Here is a 17,491-nt window from a genome sequence, read left to right as displayed (position 1 = left end):
CGCAAAGCTTTTGCCGCTCTGCCCACGACCTCGTGAACATGCTTTCCAACCATCATACCATGCCCAGAGTCCTCTTCCTCTCGCGAGCGAATCTTACCCAGGTCCAATCCTCGGCATATCATTATGCTCACTCAACGTACTCAAATACTTATTCAACTGCTCCACCCGTTCCTTATGTGTCAAAACCCCTTCCCTTTTCAATCTCTCCTCCAATCTTTTCCTTCTCCTCTCTTCATGTCGACGCTCCGCTTCAGTTTTGCCATAAGCTTTCGAATCTTTCTCTTTGGTGTCTGCTTCGTCTTCTTCGGCGAGGGCTTTTTGGATGGCTAGAGATTTTTTGTTTTCGTTGCTGCTATCTTGGAGTTTTTCTGAGGAATTGGTGGTTTCGTTGCTGGGTTGGGGTTCCTTTTTCTTCTTTTTCTTTTTCTTGTCGATGCCCGCGCCGGTGCCTTTTAGTTTTAGGCCGCCGCCGACGGCGTTGTTGTAGTCGGATGATGGCATGGTGGTGTTGGAAGAGGAGGGAGAAGCAAGGGAGAGAGAGAGCTTGAAGTCTGGAGGAGTCGCGAAAGCTCGGGCCAGATTTGAGCTTGCGTCTATATTGGGGGCGAGGGCGAGCTCATTTTCACTTGCTACTTGACAACAGGGCACCATGTAAATAATTGGACAAAGCATAAGCACTTAGGATTTTTACTATGTAGCAACATCCCCAGCGATGTCCTCAATATCAGGTATTCTCGCAGAAGTCTGAACCTCGCCTACATCCTCTGACTTGATCTTTACGGTAGCAGCAGCATCGTCAGCTTCCACGACAGTCTTCTTCTGATCCACAGCCTCGTTCCCTTCCACTTTAATTTCAATCTCCTGCTTGACCCTCTTCTTCTTTGGACTGCCTGCAGTTCTTCCTGGACAAAGCCTCTTTACTCCCAACTCGCATTGACTGCAATCGCGTCCGACAGGTGGGCAGAACGTCTGTCCAAAACCCACGAGCAAGTGATTGATATCGTGCCACTTTTCTTTTGGCAACCATGACTCTAATGCTTCCCGGGTCTGCTCAGGCGTGCTTGTCTTGTGCCAACCCCATAGGTTTGTGATACGGTGCACGTGAACATCAACACCAATGCCTTCGTCCCTACCCCAAGCTGACGACATGCACAAATATGCCATCTTTGGTCCAACTCCTGGAAGCGAAACCAATCCTTCGATAGTGTCTGGAATATCGCCATTGAATTTGTCTCGCAGAATCTCGGCTACCTGCTTTATGAACTTGGTTTTATTGTTGTGAAAGCCGACCTTGTTGATCATCGAGTTTAGCGTTGGGGAATCGACTTCCAGTAGAGCCTCCAAATTGAAGCCGCCCTCTAGACCATCTTGTAGATTCTTCATGGCGACGGCGGTGACGGTATCCTTCGTCTGACTGCTCAACATCAAAGCAATGAGCGTCTGCAGTCTTCTGTCTCGAGGGGACCTCGTTTCTTCTGCTAGACTCTCGCATCCCATCGTATCTACCGGAGCAAGGCGAGTCTTCCTCATCTCGGCAGTGATGTTGTAGACCTCTTCCCAGTTCGTAGGAGGGCTGACGCCAACGACCTCCCCATTCTCGTTCTTGATCTTCTTCGCAGGTTGTCTTCTTGGCTTCTTTTCAACGCCATCCTCAAGCTTGGGTGCCTTTCGTGGCGAACGTCGAGTTTCGATGGATGTCGGTGCTGCTTCTGGGGCTAAATCATCCCGTTTCCGTTTGCGTACACTGCCATTTGTTGCTGCGCGATCGAGCTCGGGACTTGCAGGTGGATCTGAGAGCTCAGCATCCGAGACATTGCTGGTCGTTTCTGCTGCAAAGCCACGAAGTGATCGTCTAAATGCAGCTGTTGCTTTCTTGGGCGAAAGCGCCTTCACGAGATGCGCAGTCTCCCGAGAGAGACGAGAGGTCCGCATGGGTGTTAACGAATGATTGTAAGAGGAAGCTCCAATGAGACGAGAGGTGATGGTCAGGGGAAAGGGTCTGGCACGGGATGGAGAGAAGTGTACGCGCCCTACCTCGAAAGCGTCATCAATTGCCTGCCAAATGTTCGATCATTTCTCCTGGCATCTGATCTATTCCACAGTTGGTGTTGGAGTTTGATGCATGTGATCTTTGCTTCCTGCCGTGAGTGCTCACGACTGTCAAGTTGCTTGTGATGCGGCTTATGCGAGTGACCTCGCGTCGAGGTGTGTGTGGCTGGTGCATGTGAAGTCGCAGCGACGTCGAACTTCCACCTCTCTGAGTCTCTTCCAACGACCGAGTGAAGCGCAAATCGTCGCACTCAGCACAGCATCAACATGATCATCCGATAACACTGCAGCAACAACATTCATACCATCGCGATCATGTCGCAAGCGCAAGACCTCCACCGCGCCCTCTTGCGACCAGCGATCATCCACACTCTTCGCGCCGCAGGCTTCCACAGCACCAAACCCTCCGTCCTCGACACTTTGGTCAACCTTGCTGAACGACATCTGCTATTACTCGCCCAGACTACAGCTCAACATGCCTGGTCTTCTCACAATGATCCCGTCCCGACAATCACAGACGTCCGCATGGCTCTCTCAGACTGCGCTGTCCTGATCCCTCTTACCTCGCCCTCAGAAGAAGGCTGGAAAGAGCGCATGCGCAAACCACTCTCCGAAGTCGCAGACGTGCCTCAGGGTGGAGCGAAGCGGATGCAAGCCGAGAAACGAAAACGCGATGACGAAGACACGAAAGACGTGAGGGAGTTCACGAAATGGTACGATTCTCCACAGTATCGCGAGATCCAGAGAGTCGCAGGCTTGGAGAAGGACTTGAGTGTCGCGGGTGCTGCGCCGGTAGTTGGTGTTGGTGGAAGCGTGGTCAAAGAGGACGATTTCTTTACGGCACTCAAGAAGAAGCATGGTGGAAAGGTGGGTGGGGATGAGAGGTTTCAAGGTACGGTGCTGGGACGGGCGGCAGAGGATAGAGAAGTTGTGGTCGAGGGTGGGCCGGTGCAGAAGATTCATGAATGGAGGCCTAGATTGGAGGAAAGGAGTACGAATATTCAGGCCCAGCAGAATGGCGTGAAGGAAGAGGAAGAGGGGAGTGCTGCGGTATCGCCGGCGGAAGCGAATGACACTGCGATGCAAGAAGTTGAGGCGGCCGCATGAGCCAGCAAAACCTGCTTTATTCATGATTGGTATTTTAGCGAGGCGTTTGGAAAGGTCGATGTTAAGCACGACCAGGAATGGGGTTTTTTGCTGCTGGTATGGAATTCTGATCTCGAAGATCTCGACTGCTCCATGACCTTCTCAGTCAATGAAACAAGAAGATTCTGTGGTGCTGCAACGACCCTGCTTCTAGATGGCTACTCCGTGCTTGTCGGGCGACCGAAGAGACCTTTGGACCTCGAGTTGTCCATGACCGTCCGTATCGTTGGCTTACATGCCCTTGGTTCGCTGCAATCTCATCAAAACCCGCAATCACCGAAACTTATATCCCATGAAGACCGGTCCTCGGTTCTGGTTCACCATTCGAGGTACATCAGAATCTCCAGCACTAGAGACAGCCTTCTCCTCCCCCTCAGTCCGCGCTTCCTGTTGCAATCTCTTCGTCCGACGCCGAAAATACAGAAAGCATGCCAACGTTGTCAAAAATGCCAGTCCAGCCGCACCAGATGCAGCCAGTACTGCAGTCCCACAAGGTTCAGTCGGTTCCCAACATGACGGCCCTTCGCTTTGAGGTACTGGGTTGAAGAATTGCGGAGTTGTGGTGGAATTTATAGATGTGGACGTGCCGCTGGACGTCGAGGTGGAATTGATGCTCACAGGCACGATGCTGATTGGTATTACGCTCGTGGTTGATGAGGAGCTGGTTGCCACTGAATTAGTCTTCGTTATGAAGACTGTCACGGGTGTGTTTGTGTTCGATGGAGCTGAGCTTTTTGTGCTTGTGCTTGTTGTGGAGGGAGAAAGGCGGACGACTGAAGTAATGACTTCGGTCGTAGGTCCTAGAGGGAAATGCGAAAGCGTTATAGTCGAGGTGGAAATCGCGTCGTCCTCTCTGCTACTGCTGCTGGGTCGTAATGTAAGTGTTGAGGTTGATGCTGCATTTTCACCGTTGCTGGCCATTTCATGATGGAGCTGAGTTTTCGGAGTATGCTAAAGGAGGGCAAGATGGTGAATTCTCTCTGCATACAACTAACAGAACGTTTGAAAACAGCCATAGCGTTCGTTCGGCGCTTAGTTCTGGTTGTTGTGCTCGGGAGTTGTTTCGAAGATGTAGAAGATGGATCCACTTTAAGCGCGCGGCTTCAGCAGTTGCACAAGTACAAGCAGCCAAAATTATGTAGAGCCATGACAGTGCCGTCTTCTCCATATCAGTACTCTCCTACTTACGGTGTCCTGTCTTTGCAATATTCCAGAATTGTTTTCGTTTAGACGACTTATATTGGTAACGATGGCGGGCAAATCAATCACACCACTATGCTCCCTCACTTTAGGGTGGACGACTTGAGGCTGGCATGATCTTCTTTGAGTTCCGCCGGCGAATAATGGCTCTGAACGGGGGTGAAGTCAGAGCTGGCACGAAGCTCTGCCATAGCCGAAGTTACCCAACAGTGATGCAGCGAGTTTTACTCGTTCCATGCATGGCTAGAAGTAGAGCCGGAACGCTGAATTGTTGCGGCCGTCGCTTCGAGAGTGTGTCCACGCGAAAGCGGAGCAAAAGCAGTGCCCCCCTCCTCGGCCACCTCGCGGTGATATTCTACCGGCATCCTTGATCGCTGACTGACACGCAGCGTGTCGACTCACGCATATGCTTGGCACAGACGCGAGCGGCAGCAGGAGGAGGAGGAGGAGGCGTGAGTGATGGAGTGGAGGATGAAGGAGGAACGAAATGGGCGCAGGAGCGGACGGGTAGCGGCATTATTCACAGCATGAAGCTGAAGTTGATCGTTCACCAATGCCTGCAATGTGCGCTTTCGGCCGCCGTAGAATACCTGAAGCCTGAAGGGAGCAAGGCACCAGGCCAAGTAAGACATCGCAAAGCAACGGCGGCGGGAGTCGAGACTGTCGAGTGCCTGTGGCCCTGCGGCTATGGCATTGCAGTAGAAGCAGAACTAAACCTGCACCCTCTGGCAAGTGAAGTGGTAGATGCTAACTTAATACAGGCATAATCTGCTTCAGCCTTCTCCTACTACGTGTTAATAATAACACAGATAAAACAGGTCGCAGGGCTCGGAGACTCGTCCACAGGGTATGATAATACCACCGTAACCTTGACAGAGGGTGTAGCTTGCTTTTCGCTTTTCGGCTGTGGCGAAGGACCACGGGCTACGGGCTGCGGACACGACACCTCAGGAATACATGTATCCACTTTTCTTCTTCAACCCGTACTGTGCTGTGCTGTGCTCGAAATTGCTTTCCTTCGTGCATGCCGCACCGTGCGTGTATCTCAACCTCGTTTATTTGCCAACCTGTCCCGCCGTCGTGCCAGAACGTCATTCGACCTGGTCACTGACGCCTCGCATACAATAATCATCTGCGGCAGACCTCATTTGCTGTTCTCCGCCGGGGCTTGGCCTTGGCCTCAAACTTCACTTCTTTTTCGAGAGAGTGTGAGCTTCCTCCATCCACTCCCACCACGCACCACGCACAACATCACTCACCACCCGCTGTCCCACCCTCCAGCACACGCCCACGCCCATGCTCACGCACCACCACACTGACTGACCAGCCTAGACACGCCCTCCATCGCCTGCTGGACCCGTGCATCCCCCTTCGACACGCAAACACCGCCGCTTCTCCGCTCCGGCACTCCTTCGCCTGCCCACCCGCATCAGAGCCCGGCGTGCGTCGCTCTCCGCATCCATTCCTCTACAGCATCTACATTCCGCAGGCCTATTCACTCAGCTAGCACCGACACAGCTTCCGCAGCGCGGCGGGCTGTGAGCGCTCGGTGGTAGCGCCAGCCAGCTTCTACCAGGCCCGGAGAAGAGCAGGAGCAGTAGCGGCGGCTGCTGGTAAATCTTTGGAAAACGCCCAAGTGGGCAGACCAGAGTACGGGCAGTGTGACGCCCACGCGCTTCCACCCAACAGTCTTTCCGCACCGAGCAGCGTCGCGCCGAACGTGATGGCTGCTTCTATCCAAAGCCCGAGCGGCTTTTCCTATGCACAGGCCGCAAAGGGTCATGCCTCGACGGCAACCTCGCAGACTCCCTCGAGTAAAGTCAATTCGGGCACTGCGACACCCGCGACTGGCAACTTCTCCGAGCTTGGGCCAAATGGCAACTGGGCAGATGATGTGGAGGCTAGTGTTGGCGAGAAGCTTGAATCGCGAAAGGCTGCTCAGGAGTCGGCCAAGAGTGTGCCAGCAAAGGACAGCGCAGTTGAGCGCACCAAAGTTGAAAGCAAGGTCGTGAATGGCACTTCAGGAGTGTCGTCCCCAGAGCCGGCTGTCGCATCAAGCACCAGTAATACTGATGACTCGTCGGTGCCCAACACTACCACTTCATCAGAGACTACGTGGGAGACCAAGTCGCAAAATTCTGAGCCTTCGTGGATAGCAGAGCGGAAGGAGCGTCAGAACCACGACAAGACTGAGAAGTCTGACGAGCGTTCTTCACGGAAGAGTGGTAAGAAGGGTGACAAGGACGCCAAGGAGGCATCCACACCAAAGCCTGAGCCAAAGCTGGTCGTCCTTACAGAATCCACACCACCTGCAGTCAATCCGTGGGCCAGACGCGCGGAAGAGCAGAAAGCCAGAGCAGTGTCACTTCCTCAGCCATCGAAACCATCTCCTGTTGCATCTCCGGCGCCAGCCAACAAGGAGAACCAAAAGCCTCAAGCAGATGCGAGAAAGAAGGCCAACTCAGTCACTAGCATTGCGCGGGAAGTCGACCAGCCCTCCGCGACTGAGACCAAGAAGCCGCAAGGTAAGCGTGCCAACGTGCGCACTAATGTTCGTCAGAACTCAAAAACGACTACAGAAACTGCCCGCACCGACTCTACACCACCGGTACCGCGTGCTGCTCAGCGTGAAGCTCAGAGTCTGCCAAACTTGACCGCAGTACCACCCCCTGTGAAGGATGAGATTTCGTGGCCAACTCCTGACAAGGCTGACAAGGCCGAGGATAAGGATCGCAAAGAGCGTCCAGCTGAAAAGGAGATCGAGAGTACTGGAGACGCTGATGCAGCCGAGGCAAAGCCTCGCGAGAAGACGAAGTGGACCCCATATGCAGTCACTCCGAATATTGTCTGGGAGACTGAGGAGATGAATCGTCCACGAGGCTCTGGTGAGCGAGGTGGACGTGGTGGTGCATCAACCCGCGGTCGTGGTGGTCTCCGTGGAGGACCCAACGGCTCCAAGGGTGATCGTAATGCTCCAAGAAAGGAAGGCTCACAAAGTGAGACCGATGCTGGCAAAGAGACAAGCTCGCGTGATCGTTCGGATGTGGCCGAACGTGAGTCTATGCCACCACCACCCAAGCCCACCCGTCAATCTGCGGCAGATGCATCTCGAGATGGAAGCCGTACACGTGCTCAAAACCAGGCCAAGAACTCAACACATTCGATCTCTGGTGGCGAGGGCATCGCGCCCTCCCAGAAAGTGACTGAGACATATCGCACCAAGTCACCGGAAAATCTTGAAGCACGGGACGTGAAGATTCCCGAGCCCATCCCACGACAGGGCAGCGATGCCGAGACCACTCGCGAGGCCGTCGATACCGCACGAGAATCCTCGAAGAAGCTGTCTGCCGATAGCAAGAAGGAATCTCGAAGCTTCGACCAAAGAGAGTGGAACGGAGCACCACGAGGAGGGAAACGTAATGGCCGTGGCCGGGGTGGCTCGCGAGAATATACGAATGGTCATCAAGCAGCCCAAGCATTCGTTAATGGCCACGCTGACCTTACCGCTGCCTTTGGTGTTCCTGCATCCTACCAGTCTGGTCGTGGTGTCTTTGGATTCAGCCAGCAAGGTCGCGGCAGCTGGCGTGGCAGTGGTCCACGCTCGCAATCCATTCCTATTGACAATACCTTTCCGCAACGCTTTGCGACTTATGGTCCTGCAGCTCAGCTGCCACCAGTGCAGACATATTATCCGGGCATGTATGACTTCGGTGGCGTTCCAATGACCGCCATGCCATACCCACCATACATTGATCACACCTACTTGATGGACATGGTTAGCACTCAGCTTGAGTACTATTTCTCCATCGACAACTTGTTGAAAGATATGTTTCTACGCAAGAACATGGATTCGCAGGGTTATGTCTTTCTTGACATCATTGCCAACTTCAACCGCATCAAGCATCTCACACAGGACAAGGAATTACTCAAAGCTGTTTGCTTGAAATCCGACAACATTGATATCAGATATGGTGTTGACGACGGCAAACTGCGCCTCCGCAAACGAGAGGGCTGGGACCAGTTCCTGCTGCCAAAGGAGCAGCGCGACGTATCGGTACAGAATGACGACCCGCAAGAGCTTCGCCGCCCTGAGGTGCCGCAACAGCTGTTTGTTGCGCCGCCTCCACCATACCGGGGACCACTGTCTGCAGGTGTGCCAGATGCACAACATCGGAGGTCTTTCGATCCAGGCTATGCTGTGAACGGCTCCCAATACCACCCATTCTCCCTTCTCGGGGAACAGTACGGCGAGCTCACTAATGGCGACGATCATCGAGGCCGTGCTACGAAGTCACCTATCCGCGAGAACAGTGTCTCTCCTGGCCAGTCGTTCGTCGGTGCTTCGGGCCATGCTCATCATGAGCCGGACGTGTTTCCAGACGATCAGATGCACATATTGACTGTAGTGGTCAAGCCCAGCTCGGCGAAACAACCCCACGCTTCACGGACATTCTCCAATGGATCAATAGATACACGCAGCATTTTCACCGAGATGGAGAAGTCAAACGATGAAGGAGCGAAGCCAAAGACAAATGGTGAACCTCTTGTCAACGGTAGCAGCAGCCCAAGCATCAGTCGACATGCCAGCCCAAGCCACGATCGTTCTCCCGAGAAGAGCAATGGCAAGGGTTACACACTTCTATGGATCAAGGATAAGGAGATTCCTACAGAACAGTATCCAGAGAACTCGACCCACGAGCCATATCACGCACTCCGAGTGAGGGCACTCTCCCAGCGGGAAGAAGCTGCGACTGGTACTTGTCCCTATGATCTTGACGTGCTGTACCAATTCTGGTCCCACTTCTTGATCCGCAACTTCAACAACAAAGTCTATGGAGAATTCAAATTCTTTGCGAACAACGACGCACAAGAACGTCACAACGACACGGGCTTGCAAAATCTTGTCCAATTCTACGCGAAAGCTCTCTCCAGCCCCAGTCCTATCCGAGAGCACGTAGTCAAGGACTACGTTGAATTGGTCAAAAACGAACCTGCAATTCTTCAAGGTGCCGCTTTCAAGCAACTACGACAGGCCTATCGTGACGGGGCGTTGAATGTCAAGAACCGCAAGAAGTTGACCGACCTTCTCGACCAGGATATGAAAGACCGACTGGACGCATGAGGCCTCATCATTCATTGCTGGGTACCTTATACCTATCATTTCATGGCTGAGTGGAGATCTCACAGCAAAAAAGGGGTTTGTCCGTGGTCTGCCAAGTCCTTACGGCTTTGGCTCGCTGTCACCAAAGTACAAGTCTCAATAATTACAGCTCCGCGACGACACCCGAGCTCTCTCGACACGTCTGCCACTACTCCGCGATTGTCGATGTCTTTGCCAAGCGGATGTGGCATATTTTTTGGCTTAGGAAGTCCGGCGTTAGCGGGGACCCTCGGATTATTTGGACTTGGTTGCATACCTTTCTGACAGAAAACAAAAGCATGAGTTACCATACGGACCTTTTCGATTGACGGATCATCACCGCATGCATAGGCCACGAGGCGGCGAGGTGCTGGAAGGGGCGTTATGGATTGGTTCGCGTGAGATATGTTGATGGATGTGGCTTTTTTCTCAAGGACGTTCAAGCGATGATGTTTGTGCCATGCAGAGGATCAGATGTATTGCTCTTTCTTCTCTCATCGCAAGCTTCGCAGCCCGCCGTCTACGGTAGGGCATTGATGCGCTATCGAATGCATTTCGCGTCGGGGCGAGCTTGCGTTGTGTTTACATGATTATGCAAATAGGTTTAGCAGCGTAGCAGCGACCTGGCTGAGAAAAACACTACTCTAAATGTCCGGCAAGATCTTACGCACCGCGCCTTACTTCCTTGTCTCATTCTTGCTTGAAGAATAATGCCCTCCAGCCCAGATGAGGTGAGAAGCCGTCGGCATCCCGAAATTAGCCGTGCCGCTCGCTCTTCGTGTCGGAGCGGAACAGAATCTTTCGCCTCCCGCCAACGACAGCGCTGCGACTGCCATTCATAATTGACGACAAAAGGCCAAGTATTTGACAGTTGGAAAAAGTTTCTCTTCCTGCCTTCGTAGCCCCTACACAAGAAGCACTTTCCTCATATACAGGCACCGCAACAGACCACCACCACATACCCATCCAATTATTCCCTCGAAACTCATCATTTCAAAATGCCTCACCACGAAACCAACAACTTCTCCGCCCCGCCCACGACTCAAAATTTCTCCGCCCTCCTCTTTGACATGGACGGCACCATCATAGATTCCACAAACGCAATCATAAAACACTGGCACCAAATCGGCCAAGAAATCGGAATCTCTGGATCGGAAATCCTCAAAACTTCGCACGGTCGAAGGAGTATCGACGTGCTCGAAATTCTGTGTCCGGAACGCGCGAATTGGGAGTATGTGTGTAAAGCTGAAGGCCAAATTCCGAAACTTTATGGGAATGATGCGGTAGAGGTTCCTGGTGCGAGGGAGATTTTAAGGGAGTTGGAGGGTGTGAGGGCGCCGTGGGCGATTGTTACGTCGGGGACGAAGCCGCTTGTTAGGGGGTGGTTGGAGAGGATGGGACTGGCGGTTCCGGGGGTTTTGGTTACGGCGGAGGAGGTTGGAAAGGGGAAACCGCATCCTGAGCCGTATTTGGAGGGGGCGAAGAGGTTGGGGGTTCGTGGGATGGGTGAGGGGGACATTTTGGTGCTTGAGGATGCGCCGTCTGGTGTGAAGGCGGGTAAGGCGGCGGGGTTTAAAGTGCTGGCTTTGGCTACGACGCATGATGTTGAGGTGTTGAGGGAGGCGGGTGCGGATTGGATTGTGAGGGATTTGAGGAGTGTGGGGATGGAGAGGTTGATGGGAAGAGTGGTGTTGTGACGGTTGAGATTAGGGATGCGTTGGTTGGTTGAAGGAAGGGCGGGCGAGGAATATGGAGCGATAGAGGCTGTGGTGATAATGCACCACGGCGAGACGGGAAGGCTCTAGAGGTGCGTGACTTCGTTGCATAGCGTTTGGATTGGATTCTTAGATCTAGAAGGTAGATTCCACACGGCGCAACGCTCCATCATCATTCAACGCTGTTCCTCTTTAGCCTCCCTCGCAGCCTTCTTTCGTTGCCAAGCTTCGTGTAAGGCTTCCTTAATCGTACCCTGAGCCTCGTCAAAGTTGGCTCTGCAAACCTTGACTAGTGTCTCCACCTGCTCCGCCGTCCATACAAGGTTATACGATCCGCTCAATTTTGCAGTGGAAGGATCGAAGTCAGGCACAGCTTTCTCGTTCGGTAACAGAGGCATGTATATCATCGTGCATTCCTTTGTGGACAGAGGTGCTGGACTAGACGGCCACAGTCAGTCTAGGTGCCACGATGTCTCGCTCTTCACTTACGGATTCACGACGGTGCGACCATAACTATCAATTACAGTTTCCGGTCTTGGTGCGGGCTTGCCGTCGTAGAGTTGCGCATACAAGCCGTTGAAGCGGTGCGGGTCCTTCTCATCTTCGCCGGGCTTGATGTCGTGTCGCTTCGTGAATTGCAGTCCTCTTCGGCTTCCTATCTGATCAACTCTTTCTTGGAATGTATCCTTCTGGACATTGCTGGACGCGTCCATGTTTATGATTACGTCAGCATCTCGATTTGGGTGGAGAAGGACGTAGGTGGGACTGTTGTTGTCCATGCCACTATCGATCAAATGTATTCTTGGTGAGTTCTCGAGCCCTGGCGGCCTGCCTTTGCCAGGCTCCACGTGCGAGAAGTGATACACTGTGTCAAGATCAGCCACCCGTCTCCTCATGCCGGACGAATCCCATACTGAAGTTATGCTCGTTGCACGCGTGGAGAGGATGGTGGTTCTGAAATTCCTCGGTGCCGTCCTTGCCCCAGAATTTGGTGACGGCGTGCGCCATCTTATGCACAGTGCTTCCCAGGAAGCCTCCTGGCAGGTTCCGACTGATCGTTGATATATACGAAGTGAGGGGCCCGGCCGGTGCGCTTGTAGCCAGTCCAAGGAGTAAGGCTAGAGACTGCTCTGGTAGCTGCATTGTGCTCTTGCCCTGTTCGAACGGTCGTCCAAATCCCCACGTTGGTACCCAGGCCTCAATCTCATCGCGGCCTAGCTATCATCAGTATTTAACCTGCAAAGGGGTTGCAGCTATAGCGCACCAACTTCATACGGAGTCATTTCAAACCACTGCATTGAGCTGTCAATCATCTTTCGTCGACAATTTTGCTGGATCTCACCTGAAACCATGCCTCTGTCGCGTCTGTGTGGTTGCCACTCGTATGGTCACCATCTTTGAAAGGATGCTCTTTGTCTTCCCAGTCTCTCCATGGTCGCTCATGGCGAATGGCAGTGATGATAGGGAGCGGATCGGTGCCGTCATCTGTGTACTGACGAGCTGTCGACCACTTCTACCAAGACTTCTGCATTCCCGCAACCACTCGTTGGGCATGGCCTCCAGGATGACTGATCGGGTCATCTTGAAAAAAGATCCATCCAGTGGTGAAGACAGAGTAAAGGTCCATTGCAACTATCTCGAGGCCGCTTTTTCTTTTCTGAATCAGCGGACCGAGTGTGATTCTGGCACCTCCGGGAACACTTAAAAGTGTACGTATCGCATCGCCTGATAGTGGATGATAGGGCGAGAACCGCTTCTTGCAGTGATCAAGTACTGCCTGCATGCTGTCCTTGCCGAACGTGTAGTAAGTCGCCAGAGCCCAACAGGACCCGGAGACGCCTGCGACGTACGTGAGGCAATCCCAAAGGCCTGTTTGCTTCATCTCTTCGCAATAGCCTAATGTCCCGATCTTGGCAGATTCAGCGGTCAGAGGACAATCGGTGTTCTTTCGATGCTCACCATAGCTCTAAAGCCACCACCGCTTCCCCCAAATGAGACGGTAGGAACATCTTCTGCATTCACATCGAGAGGATCAACACCGATATACTTGGCGAAGGCGTCTCTGCAATGGGCTTTCCGTTTGGCTAGGAAGGCCAACTCTTCGGGGCACAACTCAATGCCTCTTCTCACTTGAGCGATTCTTTCGATCTCGGGAAATAGCTTAGAGTTTTGAATTTCATGCTTGACACGCGTCTCTAATGCGGTCATTCCTCCCCTAACTCATCGCATGCTGAAGTCAGCAGCTATTCGAGCCAAGAGTACACCTCCTTAGAGTACGCAGAACACACATGATTTTGATGTCTGTAATGGCTTCAGGGAAAGCAGGTTTCACGACCTTGTGATAAAATCGCTTCATTGGGCCTTCCTTCTTGGTCTCATCGTCTGAGATTCGCATCTTTTCGTCCATGTCGGAATGAATATCCCCAGGCGTAGAGCAGAGATCCTGTCGATCATGGATCTCTTGCTCGTATTGCCTCTGCTCCGCGGTCTCGGAGCGTCGAATATGGCTACTCTAGTCAGCACGACTTGTCTCACGATTCATTCCTGATTATCGATCACATACAAGTGTTCATGCATTTTCAATGCTGCTGAATGGCAGGCTCGAGCGACTTTTGATAGAGCTCACGGACGTCAAGCTTTGCTTGCTCGTTAGCTTTTTTCCCGCGAGTGGCAACGCGCGACCGAAAACTGATGACAGGATCGTAGAGGTCAGCAGGTTGTTAATAGGGCGTTGATCTGGAAGCTGCATGTTCGGATGCAGCCAATGGGATGGCCAAGACCAGAGCACGAGGCGTGAGATGCATTTCTCTCCACATCCTGAACAGTGAACCCTCCAAAAGTGCCGCGTTCTCCATTATTCAGCATATTCCGCAAGAATGATGCTGTTGAATTGATCGTTCAAGTGCCAAGTAGGCCTGAAGCTGGAGGTGAGCCAAGATTGAGTCAGGAATTAGGTAATGTATTTCACACATGTATCCACTCAGGTTAGGGAAGTTGTCTGATATGCCAATTTTGCTAATCATAATCGAGTGTATGTGCCTTCATTTGCGTGTCTCCTGGACTCCATAAGGAATTTGCTTCATATGGAAGATACCTATCTTGGCTCGTTGCGATTTGAGTCAATGAAGTTGTTCCTTACCAGCACTTACTTTTTGAGGCCACATTCGTGCTGGAGGCGCTATGCAGAGACCCAGAGAGCAGCCTCTACTAACTATGCGTCAGCCCACTTCACCCCTCGCCCCTGCTCTCGTAGCCATGGTGTCGAGGAGCTCGAGGTGCGGCCAGTGCTGGGATAGGCCAGCTCGATATGCTGAAATAACTTCAGCGGCACCGAAGTTGATGCACGTTGCTGTCATGCACAAGCTTGCTTGAGTCTTGTCTCGTCACGGACTCGGAGTAATAAACAAAGGTTGCTAGTAGTGACTTGACTCGCACACGCGTCGATGCCGTTCCCAAGATGTACTGTATGAAGGCATATGGAGAGATGCGTTTCCTGTGAAAGCAGTCGGTTGCGCATAATCCCGGGAAGATGTTCAACGTGCAATAATCCATGCGTAGTCTTGTGTTTTCGCCTGCTGGCTTCTCTCCATCATCGTCAATTATTAATCTCCAAGGCGACGGGCGCGCGCAGCTGCACGGTTGCACAAGACGACTTCATGCAAGGTACCATCCCTGAGGGATCGCGAAGTTTCGCGGAAGGGCTCCGACCTCTGCTGAGTCTGCTCCAGTGCCCATGCCCCATGTCCCATGCCACCAGTGCCACCACCAGGTGAGACGATGTCACGACGGTGATGGTGATGGCGATGGTGATGGCGATGGTGATGGTGATGGTGATGGTGATGGTGATGGTTGAAGGAAGGTGTCGGCTCAACCGGCACGACTGCTTGGACGCCGAGAAGTCGAAGCGATGCGATGCGCTCCACGATTGCGCTGCACGCGGAGCTGTCTCTTCGATGTGTTCGGGGACAGCGGCGTGGAAATTGGGGTGCCTGCTTTGCTCAGACTCACATCATCAGAGCTCTCCGCTGTCCGACGCAAGGCTTGGAACGCCACGCGCCTTTCGCTGCAGCAGTCCAGCTTCGGGCTACACGTACATGCCACATACGCAGGACATACATCACCTCGCTCGCTTTCCCGGCCTTACACACAAAACCTCACGATCATCAGCACGTTGGAAGCGGCTTGGCGGTGTGGCACCGGATACGCATACGGATACTCGCGCCTGATGAACGGCTTCTCACCGATCAGACACGCTTCGCCAGAGTCCAGACCCTTGAGCATGACACCAGGTTCTTCCCCAGAGCAAGTCGTCATGGGTGATCTGGCTCTGTTCATCAGACGTCCCGTCGCTACTCTCCAGCCCGACCGGGGTGCCTCACAGCCAGCCCAGAATTGCAAGCTGATTATGTATGTATGAGATCGATCTTGTGCCCAGTATGCCATCGCTTTCTATCCCATGCACACCCGGATACATTCTACAATTGTCGATGCTGCTGAGCGAACGCACATACATGCACTCCATCGTGGCCAAGATTGATGCGCCCTGGAGCATCCTGAACACTCCGATGGGCTATCATGCAGCTTAGCGGACTCGAGATTGACGTCTAGTGAGTGCAACTCTAACGCGGATTAGCCCCAGCGCAGATCGGCCAGCAATCCAAGCGCCCTTCTCCTTTGCAACGGCCGGCGGCTCTTTCAACGATGGTAGCGGCTGGGATGATGGAAGTTGTGATTCGTGAATCCGCGCGCCGATAGCACACCAAGCGCTCGTTGTGCTGGCCACGTACAAGCAGCAATAATAGCAGACGAGCGTGAGTAGTGAAGCGCTGGGCGTCGCAGCGGGCTGGGCTGGGCTGGACACGAAGGAACAGAGTTATTTTTGGCTTTGGAGAGGAGTCTGCAGGCACTCCTCTCCAGCTCGTCCAATCGTCTGAGGTGGCACGGCGTGCGCACGGGGCAAAAAGTGCGGTGGATTGTGCGCATCGGCCCTCTCGGTGACCAGAGTCGTAGTGTCTGCCCAGCTCTACCCCCTACGATGTGCCAGGTGCGCTGTTCTCGTGTCTTGGAACCTACTATTTCTCCTCTGCTCGACACCCCGTCCAACACCCCACGGTCGTCGCCGTCCACACTCGCTTGCCCTGTATCTATCTGCCCGCGCTGCTGCTGGAAGCGTCGTTCGTTTGTGTGCTGCCTTTGCGCGCCCGCTGCTTGTTGTTGTTAGGTACCTGGCCCGGAGACACTCGCTTGGAGCGCGCGACGGCACGGACTGCTGGGGCCGCGTGAGGCCTCCGCTGCGCTGATCTCGCCTGGCACGCTGGCAAGGCTGTTGCTGGTCGCGAAGCGTGCGTTGCGTGCGTTGCGCTGCGTGCGTTGCGCGGCGTGCGTTGCCGTTGCGTTGCGCGAAGCACTCAGCTGCTGCCCGCTACCTTACCCGCCTGCTTTGCATCTTGCTTCGGTGCCAGCGCCTGTCTGCGCGCCTCCTGCTGGCGCTTGTGCGAGGAGTGGGAGGAGCGGAGAGGTACATACGCCTTGTGCTGCTTTCCTGTGATACTGGAACTGGACGCCTCACTGGCCACCGAGCTTGGCTGCTGCGGGAATGGCCTTCGTCGCTCCCTCCTCTGCATACCACCACGCCGCCGCTGCCGCCGCCGCCGCCGCCGAACCGCAGACATACCTCGATGCCAGCGCTCCGAAGCAGCACCACCACTACGCTGTCACGTCAGCATCATCCCTCCCAAATCCGCCCATCCCGCCCTTCTACCCTCAGGTCATGACTGATATCAAGCCGCGCCTGACCAAAGAGCAACACGACATCTTGGAGACGGAGTTTCAGAGGCAGAATAAGCCGAGCACACAAGTCAAGAAAGGCTTCGCGGAGAATCTAAATGTATCGCTCGACAAGGTCAACGTAAGTGCATTCGCGAGTCTGGGACCAATGCGATCGTGTGTGCCAAGGCTCTTTCTGGCGCAATACTGTCGTCTCCGTGCTGAACTTCTACGCAGAATTGGTTCCAAAACCGTCGCGCGAAATCGAAGCAAGATGCAAAGAAACAGCAGGGCGCGTACAATCTTTTCGCGCAGCAGAACCCACCAGCCCTCAATTTCAGCTCCGACTCCGACGCATCGCCGTCCTTCGTCTCGTCCGACTACTACGCGATGATGCCGGACGACCAATTGGCCAATGGCATGGCTATGGCTCAGGCATCGCACTTCCCAGATCAACACAACACGCAAGGCCTGC

At 53.7% G+C, this 17,491-nt stretch overlaps 7 protein-coding genes across 7 annotated transcripts; 3 read left to right on the top strand and 4 right to left on the bottom strand.

The window, feature by feature from the left end:
* Positions 1–93: 93 nt before the first annotated feature.
* On the bottom strand, positions 94–501 carry MYCFIDRAFT_62431 (uncharacterized protein; the record flags this gene model as incomplete). The annotated part of the gene is made up of 1 exon (XM_007922045.1): positions 94–501. The coding sequence occupies one exon, from the start codon at positions 499–501 to the stop codon at positions 94–96; it is 408 nt and encodes a 135-aa protein (XP_007920236.1).
* Positions 502–690: 189 nt separating this feature from the next.
* Positions 691–1,932, bottom strand: MYCFIDRAFT_26406 (uncharacterized protein; the record flags this gene model as incomplete). The annotated part of the gene is made up of 1 exon (XM_007921561.1): positions 691–1,932. The coding sequence occupies one exon, from the start codon at positions 1,930–1,932 to the stop codon at positions 691–693; it is 1,242 nt and encodes a 413-aa protein (XP_007919752.1).
* A 432-nt stretch (positions 1,933–2,364) lies between these two features.
* On the top strand, positions 2,365–3,156 carry MYCFIDRAFT_25499 (uncharacterized protein; the record flags this gene model as incomplete). Its single annotated transcript, XM_007921513.1, has 1 exon — positions 2,365–3,156. The coding sequence occupies one exon, from the start codon at positions 2,365–2,367 to the stop codon at positions 3,154–3,156; it is 792 nt and encodes a 263-aa protein (XP_007919704.1).
* Positions 3,157–3,820: 664 nt separating this feature from the next.
* Positions 3,821–10,195, top strand: MYCFIDRAFT_212893 (uncharacterized protein; the record flags this gene model as incomplete). Its single annotated transcript, XM_007922696.1, has 6 exons — positions 3,821–3,899; positions 3,993–4,072; positions 4,815–5,018; positions 5,281–5,429; positions 5,723–5,836; positions 5,914–10,195. The coding sequence occupies 6 exons, from the start codon at positions 3,821–3,823 to the stop codon at positions 9,515–9,517; spliced, it is 4,230 nt and encodes a 1,409-aa protein (XP_007920887.1). The 3' UTR covers positions 9,518–10,195.
* On the bottom strand, positions 9,057–10,501 carry MYCFIDRAFT_205681 (uncharacterized protein; the record flags this gene model as incomplete). Its single annotated transcript, XM_007922695.1, has 3 exons — positions 9,057–10,177; positions 10,207–10,429; positions 10,456–10,501. 3 exons carry the CDS (start codon positions 10,499–10,501, stop codon positions 10,126–10,128), a joined length of 321 nt encoding a protein of 106 aa, XP_007920886.1. The 3' UTR covers positions 9,057–10,125.
* A 32-nt stretch (positions 10,502–10,533) lies between these two features.
* MYCFIDRAFT_191889 (uncharacterized protein) lies at positions 10,534–11,232 on the top strand (the record flags this gene model as incomplete). The annotated part of the gene is made up of 1 exon (XM_007922694.1): positions 10,534–11,232. One exon carries the CDS (start codon positions 10,534–10,536, stop codon positions 11,230–11,232), a length of 699 nt encoding a protein of 232 aa, XP_007920885.1.
* A 194-nt stretch (positions 11,233–11,426) lies between these two features.
* Positions 11,427–13,792, bottom strand: MYCFIDRAFT_169277 (uncharacterized protein; the record flags this gene model as incomplete). The annotated part of the gene is made up of 13 exons (XM_007922693.1): positions 11,427–11,688; positions 11,719–11,734; positions 11,759–12,141; positions 12,185–12,464; positions 12,515–12,563; positions 12,593–12,606; positions 12,631–12,763; positions 12,794–13,216; positions 13,249–13,349; positions 13,381–13,410; positions 13,440–13,469; positions 13,537–13,710; positions 13,774–13,792. 13 exons carry the CDS (start codon positions 13,790–13,792, stop codon positions 11,427–11,429), a joined length of 1,914 nt encoding a protein of 637 aa, XP_007920884.1.
* Positions 13,793–17,491: the final 3,699 nt, after the last annotated feature.

This window comes from Pseudocercospora fijiensis (assembly GCF_000340215.1).
Source record: "Pseudocercospora fijiensis CIRAD86 unplaced genomic scaffold MYCFIscaffold_1, whole genome shotgun sequence".
Classification (NCBI taxonomy): Eukaryota; Fungi; Ascomycota; class Dothideomycetes; order Mycosphaerellales; family Mycosphaerellaceae; genus Pseudocercospora; species Pseudocercospora fijiensis.
The sequence above is the reverse complement of the archived record's forward strand: the minus strand, read 5'-3'. Positions and strand labels throughout refer to the sequence as shown.